The following is a 20,973-nucleotide window of genomic DNA, read 5'->3' as shown; positions in this document are numbered from 1 at the left end:
TAAGTGCATCAGGCCACGCCTTCAAAAGTTTGGTGACGAATTACAGACAAACGGTGAGTGATACCCAAAAACAAACTTAAGAAGTATTGTTCGGGATCATGCAAACATGGTATGTCCAAAGTTTGGTGAAGATTAGATGAAATATGTGCCAAAAGAACCAGAAAATGTTTTTACCAAAACATCCAAAATCGAATCGGCTTCATCCAAGGAACACACCGCGCAAATATTGATTTCCCCACCTCACTGTTCATGACTTATTAGCCAAAACATAAAACACATAATAATTGACCACATGGTGGCGCTATGGATACCATGATTTAATATGTTAAGCATTTTCACATGGGGCAGCTGTCCATAAAGAATTAATGCTTTAGCACTTGTAGTTTTTGAGATTTAAGCTTTCAAACACTGCTCAAATAGAATTCCCTTTAAAAATTTTAATACTTTAAAAAATTATCTAAAACCATTGAAAATAAAGAAAAGTATCAGCATACATCTCATGGAAAATATGTACGATTTGACGATGAAACGAAGTTTGTACCACTATCAGTACAGGAGTAGATAGAGTGTTTTCAACACACCTTCTCACAAGTTGAGGCAATGACATCACATGAGCCAGACTGCAGATTTTTTGTCTGTTTAAACTTAACATGCTTACAACAGTCAAAATGTTGGTGAGAAAATTCTGAAATAAATCACACATCATTCTGCTGGTTTAGGGTGTATTGTCAAATATTTTGGTGATTTTTGACACCAAAAATCTAAGAGGTCAAAACTCCAGCAACACTGACCACACAGGCCACAAGGCTTCATCCGGACCCTGATGAAGGCCCCGAGCCGAAACATGATGGTCTCCAGTGAAGTTGTCCTTTGTACTACAAGTGTTGCTGGAGTTGACCTTTTCTGTGTGCTTTAAATTGGCAGAAATCAAGGAGCCCTCTGAAATCTCAAACAGATATCAGATTCAGTCTTCGTCCATAAAAAAATACCCCTAAAATGGAAATTCTGACATTATTACCAGTCAAAACTCATTCAGAGACTTACTTGATGTATGTGTTGGCGTTACCCTCAGGGAAGACGTACGGGTGTTTCTTTCTGAAGACGTGACCCACTCTGCTGCAAGGCAGGATCTCCAGACTGCCGCCACACTGCCACACCCTGAACGAGATCTCTGCACAAACCACACACACACAAATGACCTTCTACATTTTCTGCATATTCATACTTGAAGCTATTATAAGTGTCATATTTCACTGCATCCTTTTCCAGTGTTTTGGCTTAATTATAAAGAGTAAAAGGATATTCCTGTGTTGGTCTTAATTTAGCTATTGAAGTACAAAAGATAACCCTGTTTATATACTTGATATCCATCTATCCATTCATTTTCAATACCAGCATATTCTGTTTAGGTTTGCTGGGAGATGGATCTTCGGGCGTGCATTTTCTCAAGGGATTCATCGAGAAATATGCTGTACCAACTTCAAACTCCAACATCGGTTTCCGATGCCTTGTCATTTTTATAATAGGGAGGACCAGAGCAAACACTAGCAGTTCCTGTCTGCAATGTACCCATGGATGTACAGAAAACTCTCACTGGATAACTTTATACTGAAGAAAACAAAAAATGTGATGATTCTCAGGCAAGTTCTGAAGTGTCTTTTTGCTATGATTTCTAAGCGGATTTACAGACATTTATTAGCGATGGAGATAATTATATCCTCAGAAAGTGCAAGTCACACTGAGTGATATCAATATGTGTCTCATGTCTTTGAGTTATGACTCAGATAAAGAGTACGACTTTGACTCAAATTCACCTCAGGTAGTATCTTCGCCTCCCCTTTAAAGCTAGTGTAGGTAACGGATTTGAAAGTATCCAACCAAAATAATCCCACCCCCACCCTTCAGGCCTCCCTCCAAAGCCACTCCTCCAAAATACATTTTCATGTGCAATGAGTGGCTGGGCAGAGTGCAGGTAGGTAGGTAGGTAGACAGGCAGGTAGGCCAGCCAGTCATTTAATTCAGGCTTATTACAGACCTGCGATAGCCACAGATACCGAATGTTTCTTTTTTTTTTCTCAGAGCATTTGATTTATTGAATATGTCATTCCCGACCTCCCCCTGTAATGTTAATCCTGTCCGAATGGGGCTTTAGCTTCATAAAAGACAGCATTCTAACAGCAGAATGTAGTCATTGTGCCAAAATAATTTCATGCAGGGAGAAAGGTTGCCTAAAACAACAGAACATTTCTATTGCAGTTTGGTATAAGAATGTCTTTGTTTACCCCAAATGTAGTCATTATCAGTTATTTATAATTTTGTCATCATGATTGTCCATGCTGTAACTTTACTATGTTGGTCTACCCACGACATGTCTGTCTGTCCTGGGAGAGGGATCCCTCCTCTGTTGCTCTTCCTGAGGTTTCTTCCATTTTTTCCCTGTTAAGAGTTTTTTGGGTCGAGTTTTTCCTTATTCGAATCGAGGGTCTGAGCACAGAGGGTGTCGTATGCTGTACAGATTGTAAAGCCCCCTGAAGCAAATTTGTGATTTGTGATATTGGGCTATATAAATAAATATTGAATTGAATGTTCCTTTTTACCAAGAAGTATCAAAAAATATCTGTCACTTATAACAAATGACTGTAACATATTTTTGTTTCTTTTCTTAGTCCAACAAAATGACAAATGTCTAAACAATACCCATCACTGACACCGTTTGAAGAATAGATGCGTAACATGTGTTTGTGTGTAACTCTTCTTCAGTCTGTATTTTATGTCTGTTGCCATATTTTTATTATGATGCACTTTGGTGACGTTCTGTCCTTGAAAAGTACAATATAAATAAACTTACTTAAGATGTTTAACATCAGATTATTCATGGTAACTGTGTAACTTTACCAGCTCTCTCTGTGTGTAACCAGGATTGTTGTTTATTTAAGGTTTTGCCTTTTTTGTTCTGTGTCTCCTCGTTAGTTTTCTATCCTGCACATCACGGCTAAGTGGGCCAAACCTCTCTGAATATTTGATGATCCGCTGACGGACTATGATTTGTTTGTCTGATTCAGTGTGTGTGTGAGAACGTGTATGTGTGTTGTGTTACTATGTGCATGCGTGTGCATTAGTCGACATGCACTGCGTGTGTGTTCATTTGACCTGCTTATACTGTGCTCATTCTCCCATGTGAGCACAGCAGTACAAATAAAAGACACAACTAACTTCACGTTAGTTCACTTCATCGTGTGTGTGTGTGTGTGTGTGTGTGTGTGGTAAGCGTTAAAGCTGGTGTCTGTCTGTGAGCTCAGAGGAGAGAAAGAGAGAAAGAACAGAGTTTCCCCAAAGAACGAGATGCTGAGAAGTTTACAAAGTTTTACAGTGACTGCGAGGGAGAGAGAGAGAGAGAATGGGAAGTGAAAATGAGAGCATGGACTAGGTTTGATGAGGAAGAGGAGAGATGGAAGTAAAGATGAAACACCAGAGACTACAAAGGAGAACAAGGAAAGTCAGCGAGATACTGAAATACTGACACAGAGCCTGTGAGACTGACATAAACATGACAGAGAGCAAATGAGTGTGTGTGTGTGTGTGTGTGTGTGCATGTTGGAGAGAGAGAGAGAGGAAAGACAGGCTAACAGTCTTTCATTGATCTGAGAAAAGCACCAGTACAGCACTCAGCAAACTGACAGCAGCAACACTCTATTACTGAGCGTGCGCACACACACACACACACACACACACACACACACGCACACACACACACACACACACACACACACACACACACACACACAGAGTTCAGATGACTGGAGGCAGGTAGCAGCAGGAGAGCCAGATGTTGCTGCAGGATGGATGTCAGACTGTAAAGACTTTTTTCTGCTGAATGAAAAGTTCACCTTCATTCACCTTTATATTCCTATCAGTTAATTCAGCATCTTAATCATTCCTTCCTCTTTGTTATCTACTCAGCTGTTCGTGAGCCATTCGTGCACTTTCCTATGATAGCTATCAAAAAACCAACCCTGTCTCATACAAAATGTGATTACAGTATAAAACTGATTTGCTTTGCCAAATACAGTATGTTTTGGAGGAACTGTAACTGCTGCCTGGGTTATGTTCACTGGCAACATCTTTTCCCAGTCCAGGAAGTGTGGCATGGTTATAACTGCTCCGAATTATAGGGAGGAGGTCAGGGTGGATGAACAAAGTACAGAATGTGGACACCAGAGACTGGTGTTCACATCTTGTTAGGTTTAGGCTAAAACTAAGGTTAAAGCACTTGGTTAAGGTATTAAAAAGTCAACCAGCCCATCTCCTGCTCAAGTGAGTGTCGACTTTTTCTATATTTAACCAAAATCATGATCTGTCCCTGGCCTTAACCAAGAACTTAGTGGTGCCTAAAAACAACTACAAAAACATAAATCTCGCATAAAAACATAATCACGCCAGTAGCATAGTAGTTTTATGAAATCTGCAAATGATGTGATTAATATAAAGGTTTCTTCATTCTGTTGATTAAAAAAACATAAACTGGGTGACGTTACATTTCTGACAACACTATCTGCTAATGCAAATTAGTTGTTTATGAACATAATGTTTAATGAAGAAATTAACTATTCTTACTACCGAAAAGATCAATTCTCACTAGTACAGCCGCTCAGACGTAAAGCATCAAACACTGCAGTTGCAGTGGGTGTTTCTCGTCCATCAGACACAAGGGGAAGCACTGAGCTCATTAAGGCTTTGCGTACAAGCATGAGCATGTCATTACATTATAATCACAAATCCTTGAGAACAACTGAAAAAGAAAACATTGATTGAGACAAATAAATATATATTGCCATACGGTTTATACCAAGGTATCTAAACCTGAAATAATAATAATACTGGGTGAATTAGACCTTTTGTAGGCAATGCTTCAAATGAAAGAGCTTGATTTTTGCATTAATGTGATAAAGTACCTTAATTTGTTAGTTGTTAATGAAGTAACTGGATTAACCAAAAACAGATATACCTGTCTGGTTATTTCATCTATTGACAATTAATTATATTAATATTATGATATAAAAACAAAAAGCATATATCATGAGGATTGCATTGCAGTGTAAAGTGAGATGAAACCATAAATATTTATATTTATTTGGTTAAGATGTTTTAGTTGGTAGACTTTCAATAGATTAACTAACAGTGTACATGGTTTCTGGTGTCTTCTTAGATTAGAGAGGTCTTTGTCCTTTGAACTCCTCTCTCCAAAGACTCTATGGTGTGCAAGAATGTTTTAAAAGTTTAACTAGCATAAATCATTAAAAACATTTCTTTTTTTGGATGCACTGTGTGGTGACGTGGTGAGATTTTTTTCTAAATATGTGTCAGTACGGCATCAGTATTAACACCAGTAATTTAAATCTGTGCAGTTTAATTTACTTTAATTTACTCTCTGGCAGGATGATGAAGAAAACTACTGAAAAATACTGCCGGACTATCAGAGTTGCAGAGGCCAAAAGAGGATCAATTACAGCTCTCCATATATTCAAACCTTTGGATTCTGTCTCAGAAAACACTTTGCATAACAATGACTGCATTACAAATACATGTAATTCTAATGTTATCGCCCTACGTCTGCCAAGTGAGACTTATTTTGAGAAAACTCAAAGGAGAGAAAAGAAAAGAAAGGGGAGATTAAATAAAATTGTAACACTGGAACATAACTGTTGAAATACTTTGATGCAAATTTCCTTTAAGAGAAGACTAAATCTTTATTCCAATTACTACATCTCAACCAATAAATGTCTCTGTTTTCTTCTGTAATGATTTGTCAGTGTGGTCAGCTTCATGTCCATAAGAGACACTACCAACAACTCACCAAAGTTCTCCCCGCCCCAGATGTCCATGGCAGTGTCATATTTGCCAAGGTGATTGAACCAGGACCTGTCAATCACAAAGAGCCCTCCTGCGATGATGGGAGTCCTGACAGAGAAAGAGAAACAATTATAACTGAGAGAGAGATAGAGGGGTCAAGGAGAAACAGAGTGTGTGTGGTTTTTGGTTGCATAATACAGTAACAAAGTCTCAGTAGTGTAATTTTATTGAACAGTAAACTGTGTCCCGGCCCTTTCCTCACTGACTTTTGTGTTTGAATTTCTCCAGAATCGAATCACATCTAAAAGTAAAAAGACTCCTTCACCACATTTATTGCTCTCTGTATTTTCCAGAATAGTAAAGGTTGGTTTGCTGCCACAAACACACACACACACACACACACACACACACACACACACACATACAAACAGAGACCGATTCATGATCAGGACAATGTGACGAGTGAATAGCTGAGGGCCAGTACGTGTCATCAGATACCCTCTGTTCATCAACAACTATCCTGCCGTCACCGCCTGCAAATAGCAATCTGTGTGTGTCTGTATGTGGGTGGAAGCACATAAAACCTTTTTCAAGCTCAATTTGTCCTTGTGTGTTTAAAGGAATTTAAGTATGTGTGTATGTATAACTTTGTGCTTTGTAAGTGACTGAGAAAACTGCGGAAATAAGCATAAAATAACTTGGAAAATAAATTAAATGAGACAAGGCTGGTGCATATTTGTGTGGGCCTGTGCACGGAGGCCATCTTACCTAAACGAGTTTCAAGGCTTATCAGACATCAAAACACTGCACAGTGATGCACAGTGCACTTGATGATACTATGAGACAAGATTTTACAACTCTGGAAATATATTCTTGGAGAAAAACATTTAATCCTGAGTCAGGGTGATCGCCAGGTAAACAGTGTTCGAATTACAAAGTAATCTACCAGGAATGTGCCTTTGTACATATTTGCTTGGCCAAAGCAGTGCATGGTCAGATGACTGCGTTTTTTCAAGCAGCGCTAATGTTGATCTGGGAAGTGATGGAAAGAAACTAAATACATTTACTCAAGTACTTGTACTGTAGTTGAGCATCTCAGTTTTATGCAACTTAATGCTTCTACTCCATTTATTTTATAGCTATAGTTACAGTATGTACGATAGCTGGGGTTAAAGGCTAGGGAATGCATTATGTCAATGAAGGTCCTCACAAGTATAGTTTGCAAATGTGCATGTGTGTGTGTTCCCAGACAGACTCGGTGACTCAGTCCAGCCTCCGCAGGTTGACGTTACACAGACAGAAGCAGCACTAGGACACCCAGGTAGAGACAGACGATCACAATAAACGAGTTACACTCCATCTCTCTACATGTATCTCCATAACACACACACACACACACACACACACCCACACACCCACACATCACCACCCGTCTATCTCTAAGTGGTCAACACTCCTCCACTAAAAAACAACAACCATGAACTAAGTCAGACAGGCAAGTTGGCACAGCAGTAAATCCATCTGGGTTCCTGCCACCAATCTGACTTATGAAGAAGGAACGGAGTGAAAGTTTATTATTTATAACTCTGTATGTGTGTGTGTGTGTGAGAGAGAGGCTCATCTGCCTTCCTTTGTGTGTTTGTTCATCTCTCCAAAGCAAATGATTTGTCAGGCATTGATGATTTGATTTTGGTTAAACTTTCAGTGAATTAAGTCTTTCGCCACAGCCCAGCATGCGGCGCTGCAGCAATAACAGGCTCAAAACAGGCTGATACATTTGTTACTTATTGTCGCCAAGAGGTTCTGCGTCATTTGTCATTTGAGCAGCGGTCGGTCACCACAGCACTGCAATTAACCACCACAGCCACAGAAAACATGAGGTTTATTTCTATTGTTATGCTTTGTTGTAATAGTCTATGGTCGTGGGTTTTTCCTCCCACATTCTAGTATTAAATTATGTGCTAGAGCCTTTTGGAAAAATTGTTTTTATATATCACATTCAATACATTGACAGTAACTAATGTTTATGGATCATATATTTTTCTTAATTGCAAACATTTTTGATGCATTGTAAATATACTGTATGTTTTATCATGACATAACTGATGGTGGGGTTCAAAATGTGACCCACACCTGTGCAGTTGAAACCTCATAGCTATACTACAAAACCTTCATTTGGGAGCATCATGACAGTTCAGACTGGTACATTTATAATGGTTTGACTTGCTATCTATTTGCTGCTGTTGCGACTCATAGCTCTGTCTCAGCGTTTCCCCTATATGCATTCAACAGCGGCGCAGCACCACTGCTGAATGATTAGCGTGGCTGCTATATAAAAATCTCCCCAAATGCTCGCTATACCTATCATGACTACGACTGAAACCTTTTCTATGATAGAACACTTCTGGACGAATGAGGGACTACACCGTCTTCTCGCTATACCTACTTTAAGCAGCCAGAGTTGGGGACAAGCAAAGATTATAAATCAGTCACACAATCGATAAACTTCATAACTTCAATCACTGGCTGACTGAAATAAATGGTAGGTTACAGCAAAGATTAAGCTATGGAGATTCCAAAGTCCTTAAAGATAATAGTTAGTGGGCACAAACCAAAAAATATATCATCTTTCACAACTTCGGAGGCTCAGTAAGAAGCCAAAAGGTACAAAAACGAAACATCGCTTAAAGGCGAGGATGAATCAATGGAAGCTTATACACAGTGAAAACAACTTAAGGAAGAAAGACATAGAATATGTTTTTTATTTTTACAGAAGTATTGTACTTGCTCATAATAAAATCTGAAGATAGCTGTTTAAATAAAATCTGTGTCTAGTAATAAACTCAAGTGTGTGTGTAATTATTGTGTTTTGACTGTTGATAGTCCAGCTTACACAACAAATAACATTGTGTTAAATCAATAAACAGAAGTTCCTGTTAATATTAGAAATTGAATAGTTCCATTTAAAACACTCCTTATAGCCACTAATTTGAAATACTTTATATTTTATATGCAAAACATAGTTTGGATATACATGCAGAGAAATATAGTTGTTAACAGAAAGTGTTTTGAATGTATAAAAGTATAATGAAAGATCCTATGCTATTCCCTATGGAGACTGGCTATGGCTGAAAACTGCTTGTCTGTACAGTATAGATCACGTGTATGCACACACACACACACACACACACACACACACATGCATGCAGAAACACTCAGACCAGATTTAGCAGCAATTAAAACTCTCCACTCAAGCTTGAAAATGGGAAGTGAAGATCGGGGTTAAACACCCACGTCAAGCTTTTTCCGGCAAGTTTTTATGTATTTACTTACTGAACTTTCTGAACATGAGAATAACTTCCTCACTTATTCTGTGAATAGTTGGAGAAAGAACTTTACATGTTAGAAACCAGCTTGAGCTTTCAGCTTTCTCTCTCTCCCTGGGATCAGGATATGTACGCTCTCTATTGTACATTTGTGTGTATATGTGCATTGGCATTACACTGTATATTTGTGTGTGTGTGTGTGTGTGTGTCAGGTGTTACTTGATTGGCTGGGTCGGGTCGGTCCGACGAGCTCTCTGTTCAGGTGACAGCTGCTCCCACTTAAAATGGAGACTCCAATCAAAACCTGAGAGAGAAAAAGAATATACGTACATATACATTATACTGTTTATATAGAGAATACTGTACTGTACCAAGGCTTTACTAAATAAAAAACAATGCTGTATGAGGAGGGAAGCAAATACCACGACTGACTGGAACGTCAGTAGACTTAAAGGTGTACAGATTGATATAGATCCTGTTATGCTTTCTCTAGAATATTCATATAACAATAATTAACGAGAACACATACTGAGTCACATTTCCTTTTGATGATATTATGGAAAATGCATACATAGTGGAAAAAAGGAATTTATATATTCAGATCCATCAGTCAACCGATGACTTAAATTTACTGACTTAAATTTGCATATTTCTTAACAGATTGCATATTTATTGTTACAATTTTGTGTTTCATTTCTGTCTGAATCATCACTTACATCCCTTGTCAATAAACCATCTGTTTCAGTATATGTGGATGTACAAGCAAGTAAACATCTGTGTGCACGTGTGTGTCGGTGTGTGTGTTTGCTGATAACGCAGTCAAGGAGTTGCTGCCACAGCATTCCCATCCCCCATCTGTGAGTGTACGTGTGTGTGTCTGTACACTTCAACGTGTGTGTGAGCGTCTGGATCACAGAAAGTCCATCTTATAACCATCTTTTTTATGTTATGAGCGACAGCTTCAGCTATAATTAAAATGTCCTTTGTGAGCCTAACTATCACCATCGATTCCCCTGTGTGTGTGTGTGTGTGTGTGTGTGTGTGTGTGTGTGTGTGTGTGTGTGTGTGTGTGAGTGAGTGAGTGAGTGAGTGAGTGAGTGAGTGAGTGAGTGAGTGAGAAAGAGAGAGAGAGAGAGAGAGACAGAGCTATTATCAGCATTGATTGGCGGATCGCTGTTACCAAGAGAAGAAGATTGGAATAAGACAGGCTAATGGAAAGAGAGAGGGACTATGAAGCTCTTAGGAGAGATTGGCTTCAGAAAAAGTGAGGGACGAGTGGAAAACACAGCTGTGTATTGATGCATTATCAGGCCATTTGGTTTCAGCTCATCTGTAACTGCACAATCTTGTCGAGTTAAAAGGAAAAGGCCCTCAGCAGATTCTCTGCTCTACATCATCAATCTGTGATCCACTTTCACTGCTATTGGTGGTTTCCTGGTTTCAAGTTTTCAAGACTGCATTTCAGCAAAGCGCAAAGAATTAGCCATGAACTAGCACTTTCAAACGGACGAGACTCTGGCATATAAGAGCTGTACAAGGACACCGACCCCCGATATGATGGAGGAGCATAAACTGGCAGCTATCCAACATTTAAATACACTACCTGATTTTGTTATAGATTTGTCTACATTTTAAGTGAGAGAATCTATCTCTGGCATTCAGGGTTTTGGATGTACAATTCATTGTTTGCACAGACAATGACAGGTGACTGACAGTGGGAGCACTTCAAGGTATGGATGGACATGAAATGTTTTTCTTTGTTTTTTTGGTTTGCTGTATTGTCAGCATTGTAATACATTTGTAAAATACATTATATCAGAATTTGTCAGGGACAGAATAAATAGAATGGGATGGACTTAGTTTCATTGTTATTCCTGGCGTTTTTATAGTCTACCATCCATATTCATCAAGATTGAGACAGGCATTCTATATTAGACATTAAGAAATATTTAAAACATATGAAGAAATAGTAAAAATGAATGCAGTTGCTGGTATTGAATCGTCAGTACAGAAGACGAACAGTAGTAAAAATATCTGTTTCTCTCACATAAAAACGGGAGAGAAGTCAACTATGACCTACGGCATGGGGTATTTTGACATGAAACATTCAATCACCAAACTTAAAATTCTTCAGGTGCACAGCTAACAGTGAGCAGAAGCTAAACATTACGCTTTGTAGAAACATTATAATACATTCAGCATTTTTAATCAGTTCACCTGGGGATTCTAAATCAATTTTAGATGAATTCAGGAACTACGGTGCAGTGTTTTGTTCCCAACAACAGCAGCTGAGGCTCATGGGTACTGTAGTATTTTCAGGCTCCGCCATACCAAACTGATGGAATAAATATGATTTCTCGGAAACAAAGTTGAAATAATTACAACTAATGGCCATAAGATAAACCCATAGTATCATTTCATTATAAACAAGTCCCCTGACTTGTTTATAATTTTTTTATTTGTTTTATTAAATTTTGTATTTGTCTATGTTGAGGAATGAGATATCATCAAAAGAAAACTACAGTGAGAAAAAACAGCAGTTCCAGAGTTTCAAAACATCAGCAGTGACCTGGGTGGAAATGTGGGGATTTGGGGGTTACAAGTTACATAAATACAGTCAGGACATTTTTATATATATTTCTGAATCCAGCATTAAACAAAGATGAGATCATATTCAAGGAAAAGCATTAAATGAGCCAATAAGCTCCTTGAAGGTCATTGCTAGAAACAAATACCTCAAAAAGTGTTCTTGTTTGAGGTTCACGGCAGAGAGAACAGGTTCATGAACTCATCATGAAGAGCTCTGAAAGGAGTATTAGAGACATTTTTATTTCTCAGAGTGTAGACAGATGAAAGTATCGCCATACCTCCACGGAGATCAGCGGAGGCTGCCACGTAGGCAAAAGTGTCCATGTTGATGATGTCAATGACTGGGCTGACCACACGGGTTGGGTCCTGGACACAAACACACAAAAACACACACACACACACACACACACACACATTCACGTTGCATTAGTGTGTCAAAGAAAAAAAATAGAAGGGAAAAAAAAGACCATACATCTTGGCAGAAATAGAAAAAAAGCAAGATACAAAAAGAGAAGACGAACCAAGAAGGTGAATGTGTTCCTGTGTGCAGACCATCACATTTCATTGCAATGAAATCATTTTTCAGTTTAATGTGTGTGCGTGTGTGTGTGTGAAACAGGCTGTATATTCCAAGGTCATTATATTGCACCACATTAAAATGAATTTCAGTCATTCAGCACCAATCATGCACATTTAGTGAGGTGAGAGTGACCTCTACCTCTGTTCAATTCAGTTCCATTTTATTCACTTTACTGGCATTCATGTCAGACTGTTGAGCCATATAAATATAAGAAATACTAAAAACAGAGAAAGGAGAATTCATCAACACGGATCAGAAAAATTAACACAATGAATCGAGTCAATGAATGTATACTTCTTTTTAATAGGGGTTTTCAGGTTTTAATTTTTTTTAGTGTTAGGGATATGTAGGGTAAGGAGACGAGGTCAGAACTGATATCTCAAGGACATTGAAACCTCATTTGCCAAAGAACTGCAGGGTCCATTATATGTTCTGGTATGAATTTTGAAATGGATTTTGTTGGAAAAAAGAGGGAGAGAAACTTTAAGATATCTTTAGACATACATGATAATTAGAGAAGTTCCTAATTTTAACCCAAACTACACACAATGCCTGACTGGGACTGGGAAGCCTTTGAAGTCACGGTGACAGTGGGAGGCCAAACAAGCTAACAAATGAGCTAGCCATGAATCATAAATGACAGTGTAGTGTAAGGTCTAGAAAGTTCTGTTTTAAAGCCAAAAATCTCAGCACCCAGAGAAGTATTCAATATGTTAGGGATGTAGTAGAATATAACATTGTATGACATTATGTCCCTGTGAAATGCTATGAGTATGGTGTGATACTGAGGTTTGTTGTGCTCCTATGTTCCTACTCATGGTATTCACCTAACATTGTTTTCTGCTTTGCTCCACTCCGCAGATGATGCACTTTTCTCAAGCAACAAGAAAACTGTTAGCTGCAGTGCAAATCATGTGGCTGTATCTGCTTCACAGAACAAGACCTACAGTGTTGTGAATAATTACTATAACACAATAGCACTTTGAATGACAACTTCTAACTGACCCTATAAAACCACAAATTATAGTTTTTACATTTCTGTTTACGTAACAAATGTGATATAATGTGTTAACAAATGTGACCTTTACAGGTTCTAGAAGGTGAAGTTTTAAACTTTGGGGAGAGCCAGGCTAGCTGTTTCCCCCTGCCTCCCGTTTTTATGCTAAGCTAGGCTCAACATGCCCTGATTCAAGCTCTATGCTTAATGCAAAGACATGATATACATCTCATTTCAATCTCAGAAAGAAAGCAAATAAGTGAATTTCCCAAAATGTTGAACTTTTCCTTTAACTACTACAATAAAACATGCCAGTATGCATTTAATTACTTAGTGTGAATAAATGACTCTTTACAGTATGAAACCGCATTGGCAGGGTACAGAATGAGGAGGCTGGTGTGTTAATTGGCTTCATTTTTAAATGTATGTGGATAACATTTAAGTAGATTACAAAAGTAATGCTTAATATTTGTGGCTGGTGGATATAACTCTACTCTTGTTTCCTAAAACTCAAGTTTACAGATTCAGAATGGCTTACATCAGGGGTTCACAACCTTTTTTACTTCACCGATTCATACTTGTAACGGCGTGTGATATGTAAGTCTTAGAATATATACAAGTGAAAAAACATCAAAAATTGACACCTATCACTGCCAGAAAATACATTATTTTTTGCCCATATCACTCCTTACTGTTTAATCATCCATAAGGCCATAAGACTCTTATGGATTTAGCTTAGTTATTGCCTCTTTAACCCTTAAATAGAGTCCTAAACCCTTGTAAAAGTGAGAACTGGCAAAATGTCGGCACTTGAGTTCCCTCATATTTCTACCTTGATGGCACCATTTGCTCTTTACAAGGATAAAAGTACAAAAAACACACACACACAAAAGCATGCCAGACTTGAGGTCCCTGTTAAATCATGGCGTGTCCCTCTATTAGTTTGGTCAAATGGCTGGATGCGTCTTCAGCCAGTGATATTACAGAGCAGGTGGAGCGGTTCTGGACCATTAGCTGCAGGGTCAGTGCAAGGGGACGCAGGCTGCATCCCTCTACAGCTCCAGCCACATTACAAAGCACTGCGTCTGCTTTAATAGCTGTTACGGTAATGACACTGTGCAGCACTCAGGGTGAAGCATTCGCGACATTACTGATGTAATTGGATGAGTGTTATTTTCAAATCACTGGGGAGCAGTTTCTTAATTTCAGCCATTTCTTTTTTTTCCACCTGATTTGAAATGAGAACATATGATGAGCGAGCTGAGGAGAAAACTGACCCCCAAAACATCCTGCATCATCATCATCCTTCATGCATGTCTCCAACATTTGTGCTGGATTATATAGTTCTTTACTGAACATTATGCAGCATGACTACAATAGAATATTATACAATAATAATTCAGCAGGTACACACTTGCAATTTACATGTCCAAAATGCTACACAAGAACTCTAAAGTCAGTACAAGTGCCTTCAAGCTGCACGTTGATGCTACAGTGCAATTTAATGGTTTAGGCTGTTGATTTTATTCATGAATTATATATTGAAAGAGCCGTTGAGCAAGAGAGATTGTTATCTGTTTTTTGTTGTTAGTCTGTAGCTCATTGTTGTTGGCCAGGACACTCCTGACAAAAAGATATTTAATCTAAAGCTTTCAATGGAGCTGGTTAAAATGTGTTTAACTAAAGGGAAAGAAAAGAAAAAGATGTGAAACATTCAAAAATTAAACACAAAATTTAAACTGATAATCTGCAAGACTATTATCTCAATGTTGGCTTTGGTGTTTTGCTCTGAAGACTGCAGCTAACATCAAAAAGTTAAACTCATCACTCTAAAACAAAGAACTCCACATTACACTTGTACAGTTTTATCTTTGGATGTGTTTTTTATCTTGAAAAGGCAGTGCCAGTGTTCACTGTAGTTTTAGCTCATGGATGTTCTTTGGGTACATTTTTCTCTGCTGCAATTACTCTGTTTCTTTTTCCTTTATTCTGTAAATGAAGTTTGAGTTTCTGTAGGTGGCACTCTTTTCTTTGTTAATTAAACCTTTGCTGCTCATTTTAATTATTCCTATCAATGTTAAAACATGAAACATATCACTTACTTACTTACCTAGACTGTGTTTCCCAGGAAAAGGGACACAAGGGATACACCAGTATCAATCAATATACTTAGCTTTTTAATGCGCTATATAATGGAGTCAAATGATCCCACAATAAAAGTAGTGAATAAGCAATGTCACTAAATAAACCACAGTTACCATCATCTCTCAAACATGACATAAGAGTGTGCATTATTTTCTTGACTAATGACACACTTTATAGTCTTATTCATAGAATTCCTCAAATACTACTGTAAAAAAAACCAAATAATTGGTAGGTTAATGCAACCTGGGTGTGGAGAACAACAAATGTAAACACTTCAGTGTAATGGCCATAGGTTAAATTAAAACTCCACAGAATCAATCTGCAGAAGAGAATAGCAAAATCAGCATTTATCTATATGAGAAAGCTACATTTTCTTACTTACATCATAACAACATAAAATAACCATTTGGCCTTTTGCCATTCTGCATGGTAGCAGACCTATGTGAAAACAATGAAAGCAGAAGTTAACCTAGAAGTTGGGCATGACTTTAGCTCTCTCTATCAATGAGACAGACAATTATTTTGAATGGAATAAAACTTTATGGTGGTGTGCAGTTCTGCCTGTGTGTGTGTGTGTGTGTGTGTGTGTGTGTGCGTGTATTTACCTGGATCAATACCTCATACATTTAAATATATGACTACAAAGTGACTGGACAGACAGTGACAGATGACTCTCCTGCACACACACGCACACATAAACCTTGAGTATGAATATGGATGATGTTCGTATAGCGGCAGAATCAGATCAGGCTCTGTGGTGGTTTCACTTATTGATCGCTGCTCTATAGATGGAGATCAAAGGTCATTAATATCAGCAAAAACAAATGTTGACTTGATGCATTAGAAAAGGAGGAGACAGGTGAAAAAATTAAGAGATGGGAATAAAAAAGAGGACAGAAGGTGTGAGGAGAGTGGAGGAGTCAAATAAGGTGATAAAAGAGAAGAAAAGGTGGGAGAAGGTGTAAAGAGAGGACACGTGAGGGAAGGAGGAGATGGGAAGAGAAAAGACGAGAGGAAGTGCGAGGAGATAAGGGGACGTAAAAGGAAAGAATAAAATGAGAAGAGAAAGAGAGGAGAGGAATAAAAGGAGGAGGTGACATGTGAGGAGAGAGGAGCAGAGAGGGTGAGATGGCAAAAAGAGGAGACAAGAAAGAAGGATAAGTGGTAGAAAAGAGGAAAAAGGAGAGGACAGCAGTCTGACAGGAGTAATAAAGAACAGACAGAGGTGAAACCAGGTGCAATGGAGAGGAGGTGTAAAGAGCAATAAAGGTTAGAAGTATGAGAGTGGAGGTGAGGACAGGAGGAAACAAGAGAAAAGAGGAGAAGAGGTTCATGTAGAGAAGTCAAATAAGGTGATAAAAGGGTCTTGCCTTATAAAAGGGAGGTGTAAAGAGGAGGGAAAAAAGAGAAAAAGGGGGATGAAGAGGTGTAAAGAGAGCAGAGACCAGGTGATGAAAGGAGGATATGGGAAGAGAAAAGAGGAGAAGAGTTGTACGGGTAGGGAGGGAAAGATCAGGTGGGGGGGACAAGGAGAGGAAACACAATAATGTGACAGGAAATGGCATGAGGAGGTGAGTGTTTTAAGGGGAGGAGAGGAGTCAAATAAGGTGACAGAGTAAAAGTGAAGGAGGTGAGAGAAGAAAAGAGGAGAAGAGGTGTAAAGAAAGGGCAGAAAGGGAGAGGAGAGAAAGAGGTGTAAGAGAAGAGAAAAGGAGGTGTCTAGAAAGTTAAGTTGCGTGTTAAGTGAGAGAGATTAAGGGAGGTGGTATGGAGGGAAGGAGGAGGAAAAGAAAAGGATGAGGTGAAGAGAAAGACATGAGAAAAGAGGAGAGGAAAGATGAGATGAAGGACAAAAATAGGAGGTATAAAGATAGAAAAAAATTATGAGGAGAAGAGGAGGGAGGTAAGGACAGACAAAAAAGGAGGCAAGGTGAGAAAAGGGAGGATGAACTGACAAGTTGTAAAAAGTGACATGAGGAGGAGAGGACGTGAGAGGAGAGGAGATGAGGAGGAGGAGGAGAAGAAGAGGAGGAGGAGAAGAAGTGGAGGAGGAGAGACAAACAGGATAGAAGAGGGGAGGAGCGGGGTGAAGGAGAGAGTGCAGCACTTATTTCTTAATGAGAGGCAATCAGACCGACAGCTATTTTCTCCCATGGCGCTATTTCATCTCGACCACTGAAGTCATCTTACACACACATACACACACACACAAACGTTTGTTTCACTATCTCCGTGGGGGATAGGCATTGACATAATGCTTTCCCTAGCCCCTAACCTAATTGTAACCGGCACCCTGAAACCAAGTCTTAACCCTCAAAAAGCAGTCTCTACCCATGGGGACCTCAATTTTTGTCCCCACGGTGACACAAGTCCCCATGGGTTAGTGAGCATTCAGGTTAAAGTCCCCACTGGGATATAAGAACATGAAACACACACACACACACACACACACACAGACTCCTCTTCAAGGTTAGACATGTGAAAAGTGAGCTGACTGTGAATTAGGATTTAATGGTGAAGCTACACACACATTGTTGGTAGACATCAGAGAGAGGTTGTGGTCTACCTGTTTGATCCTCTGCAGCAGGGGGGGGAGCCAATCTTTGTTGACCTCACAGTGACTGTCCAGGAAGGTGAGGACCCCGGCCCTCGCAGCATCGGCCCCCCGCACTCTGGACCTGATCAGACCTGAACAGAAATACAAGCATGTTGTTTAAGAATGCTTCATCTCATCCACAATACGTTTATCCGCTTTATAATGTTCTGCTCCTCATTTTGGCAAACAACTCCACATATTTACAACATCTGTTTGAACTTGTGTTACAATACGTTTCTGTCCTCGTGGACAACTGTTGTCATTGACGAAGCAATTGCAACAACTTTTTTTTCATCTCATAAGCTAATCTGACCAGAGACTCAATAGAAATGTCTTATGAAAGAGTCACACTGTATATCACCATGTGTAAGTAATAACCTCAATGTATCATTTGTTTTGTCTGTTATACAGAAAACATGTATCCTGTTGTCTTGTTGGCAGTAGCGTCCTCCATTGCTCTCCGTGTCACATGAATGGCACAAACAGCTTTGATTTTCATTTAACAATGCAAGTTTTTTCAGTGAGGTTTTGAAAAAAGAGATTTTATTTTGTCTTTAACATTAACATACATTTTTTACTAGTTTTTTAGCTGACTCCTACAGGATGTAACCTGTTTGACCTCCTGTCTAAAGTGGCCCACTTCTGACAAGTAGCCTTTCCCTGTGACTCTTCTTCTCTAATACATACATCCATACATACTTTAAAACCCATGCAGTATGCGTACAGTGCAGGCACTTGGATACAGCTGATATCGAACATACAGCCTCAGAGCTGCTCTCTGCTAAATTGAAATCCTCCACTTTGCCTGCTGAAATTGATTCTTTTCAGGGCAGCAGATCGGATAAGACAGTATATATTCAACTTTCACGCTCACGAGCTGTGACTATCAGTCACACACATACAAACACACTCCTCCATCCTCCTCCCACACACACAGACATACAGACTGGGCACTGGAAGGGAATGGGACCCTTAACCTTGGCATTGTTAGTGCCTTGCTCTACCTATTGACATCCCCTATCTCCCTCTCTCTCGCTCTCTCAGTCAGTCAGCCCAGAGGAAAATCGAAGCAGGGCTCTTAGAGGCCCTGTCAGACAGGGACACAACCTTTTAACAGGCCCATCACACTCTGCATGTGTGTGTGTATGAGCGTGTGTTAGAGGAAAGGTTTGTGGGTGTGTGTGTGTGAGAGAGAGTGGGAGTGAAGGTTAGTGTCAGGAAGAGAAAATGTGTGTGTCGGCTGATTGTGGTTGTGTCGTAGAAAGACAGACAGAGACAGAGTGTGTGTGTGTGTGTGTGTGTGTGTGTGTGTGTGTGTGTGTGTGTTTAAATGGGCCTGTTAGGGAGGTCTCCCTGATGGGGGCCAGTGTTCTCTTCTATTTGGACTAAATGGTCTAATCAATACTCCCTGACATGGAGACATACTCTGTGTGTGTGTGTGTGTGTGTTTGTGTGTGTGCCCTTTTGAATAAGTATACAGATGTGCACGGCTGTGAGTGTGAAATACTGTGTGTGTGTGTGTGCGCGTGGGTCCATTGTGAGTGTGTGTGTCGGTGACATTGTACGAGGGGCCGTTAAGTTTCACGCTGCTCTGTTAGGCTGAGGCTCAGCCAATTAAAAATCCCATTTCATCCTCAATAAGGCTTTATTTTCTGGATGGATGGACACACACACACACACACACACACACACACGCACACAAACTGGACTCACATACAAGCAGGCACACAGATACACTCACACAAGTGGACACCAATTTACTCAGAAACACACACACACACACACACACACACACATACAGCGCAGGAGAGGCTGACTTTGTACATGGGAGAGTGTTGTACATGTGTTATTAATGTACATTAATAATGCTTAACTGTCTCTACCTATCAGAGCTGGGTGTGTTATTGTACTATTGTATGTTTGTGAGGACTTTTCAGAGTTTTAGACCTACAAAGCATGAAATGGGCGTGTACGTTTGATTTTTTACGTTTCAGAAAATTACAAAAATTGTCGGGCACAGCCGTCCCAATTCCAACGCTGGAAAGGTGTCAGTATTGCTCAACAATCCATGTCCAAGCACTTTGTTTGAATCAAAGTGGTGCCTTGAAATCTTGGTTGTAGGATTAAAGGAACAGTCCACCAAAAACATTTTACACAGCAGTTATAATGGATTCTAAAGATGAGAGACCCAGACTCACAAAAAAAAAAACAACTTCTCAAACAACTCCAATGTATAAGCTGATTATCTGCTGTTGATCTCTATGTTCAGTATGCTCCAAACACAGCTTCACACAGACACATAGACAAACATAGACTACTTCTAGGTTGTGCAACAGCCTCCATATAGCTTCAAAGCTCTGCCAAAATGGCGTATTTGGCGATTTATTGGTAAAGCGATGATTGTTTGGGACAAACTGAAATTTCAGATTGACAGTGGACACAAGACACAAGATTCCTGTAGGTTGCGCAAATTGAAGTAAAGATGCACCTGCACATGTTTAAAATATTTTATTTAAATTTATATTTAACTTAAGTGGAAAAAAAAAATCACATTTATCCAAAAGCTGTAGGACTCATCTTAATGAACGTACAGAGACAAGTGGGAAAAAAAGAGAAAGAGCTCAAGTTCCCGGTAAGTTTTGAGATCAATCAGAGTCTGAGCTGTCAGACAAACACATAAACAGGCTCTTGCCACACAAACACAGACAGTCTGTGCGTTTGTAAGCCAGCCAGGGCATCTGTACAGTTCGTGCATTGGCTGTTTGTGGCAAATAAATGGACTATAAAAAATACTGCAGCCAATTATCCACAAATAAAGCAATCTGAATCTACCTTTAGATTAGGTTTAGGTTAATGTTAGGGTAAGAAGCTAGGGAATGCATTATGTCTA

At 39.3% G+C, this 20,973-nt stretch overlaps 1 protein-coding gene across 2 annotated transcripts in view; it reads right to left on the bottom strand.

Moving 5' to 3' along the window:
• The window catches only part of galnt14 (UDP-N-acetyl-alpha-D-galactosamine:polypeptide N-acetylgalactosaminyltransferase 14 (GalNAc-T14)), a 160,440-nt gene that overhangs the window by 22,957 nt on the left and 116,510 nt on the right, over window positions 1-20,973 (bottom strand). For both annotated transcript variants that reach the window (XM_044169064.1, XM_044169063.1), the window contains 5 exons: window positions 18,054-18,175; window positions 12,044-12,131; window positions 9,396-9,480; window positions 5,855-5,958; window positions 1,045-1,171 (listed from right to left, as the gene is read on the bottom strand). In XM_044169064.1, coding sequence (XP_044024999.1) covers window positions 1,045-1,171; window positions 5,855-5,958; window positions 9,396-9,480; window positions 12,044-12,131; window positions 18,054-18,175 — 526 coding nt within the window. The remainder of the gene's footprint in view (window positions 1-1,044; window positions 1,172-5,854; window positions 5,959-9,395; window positions 9,481-12,043; window positions 12,132-18,053; window positions 18,176-20,973) is intronic.

Source organism: Siniperca chuatsi, linkage group LG16 (genome assembly GCF_020085105.1).
Source record: "Siniperca chuatsi isolate FFG_IHB_CAS linkage group LG16, ASM2008510v1, whole genome shotgun sequence".
NCBI classification, from domain to species: domain Eukaryota; kingdom Metazoa; phylum Chordata; class Actinopteri; order Centrarchiformes; family Sinipercidae; genus Siniperca; species Siniperca chuatsi.
The sequence above is the reverse complement of the archived record's forward strand: the minus strand, read 5'-3'. Positions and strand labels throughout refer to the sequence as shown.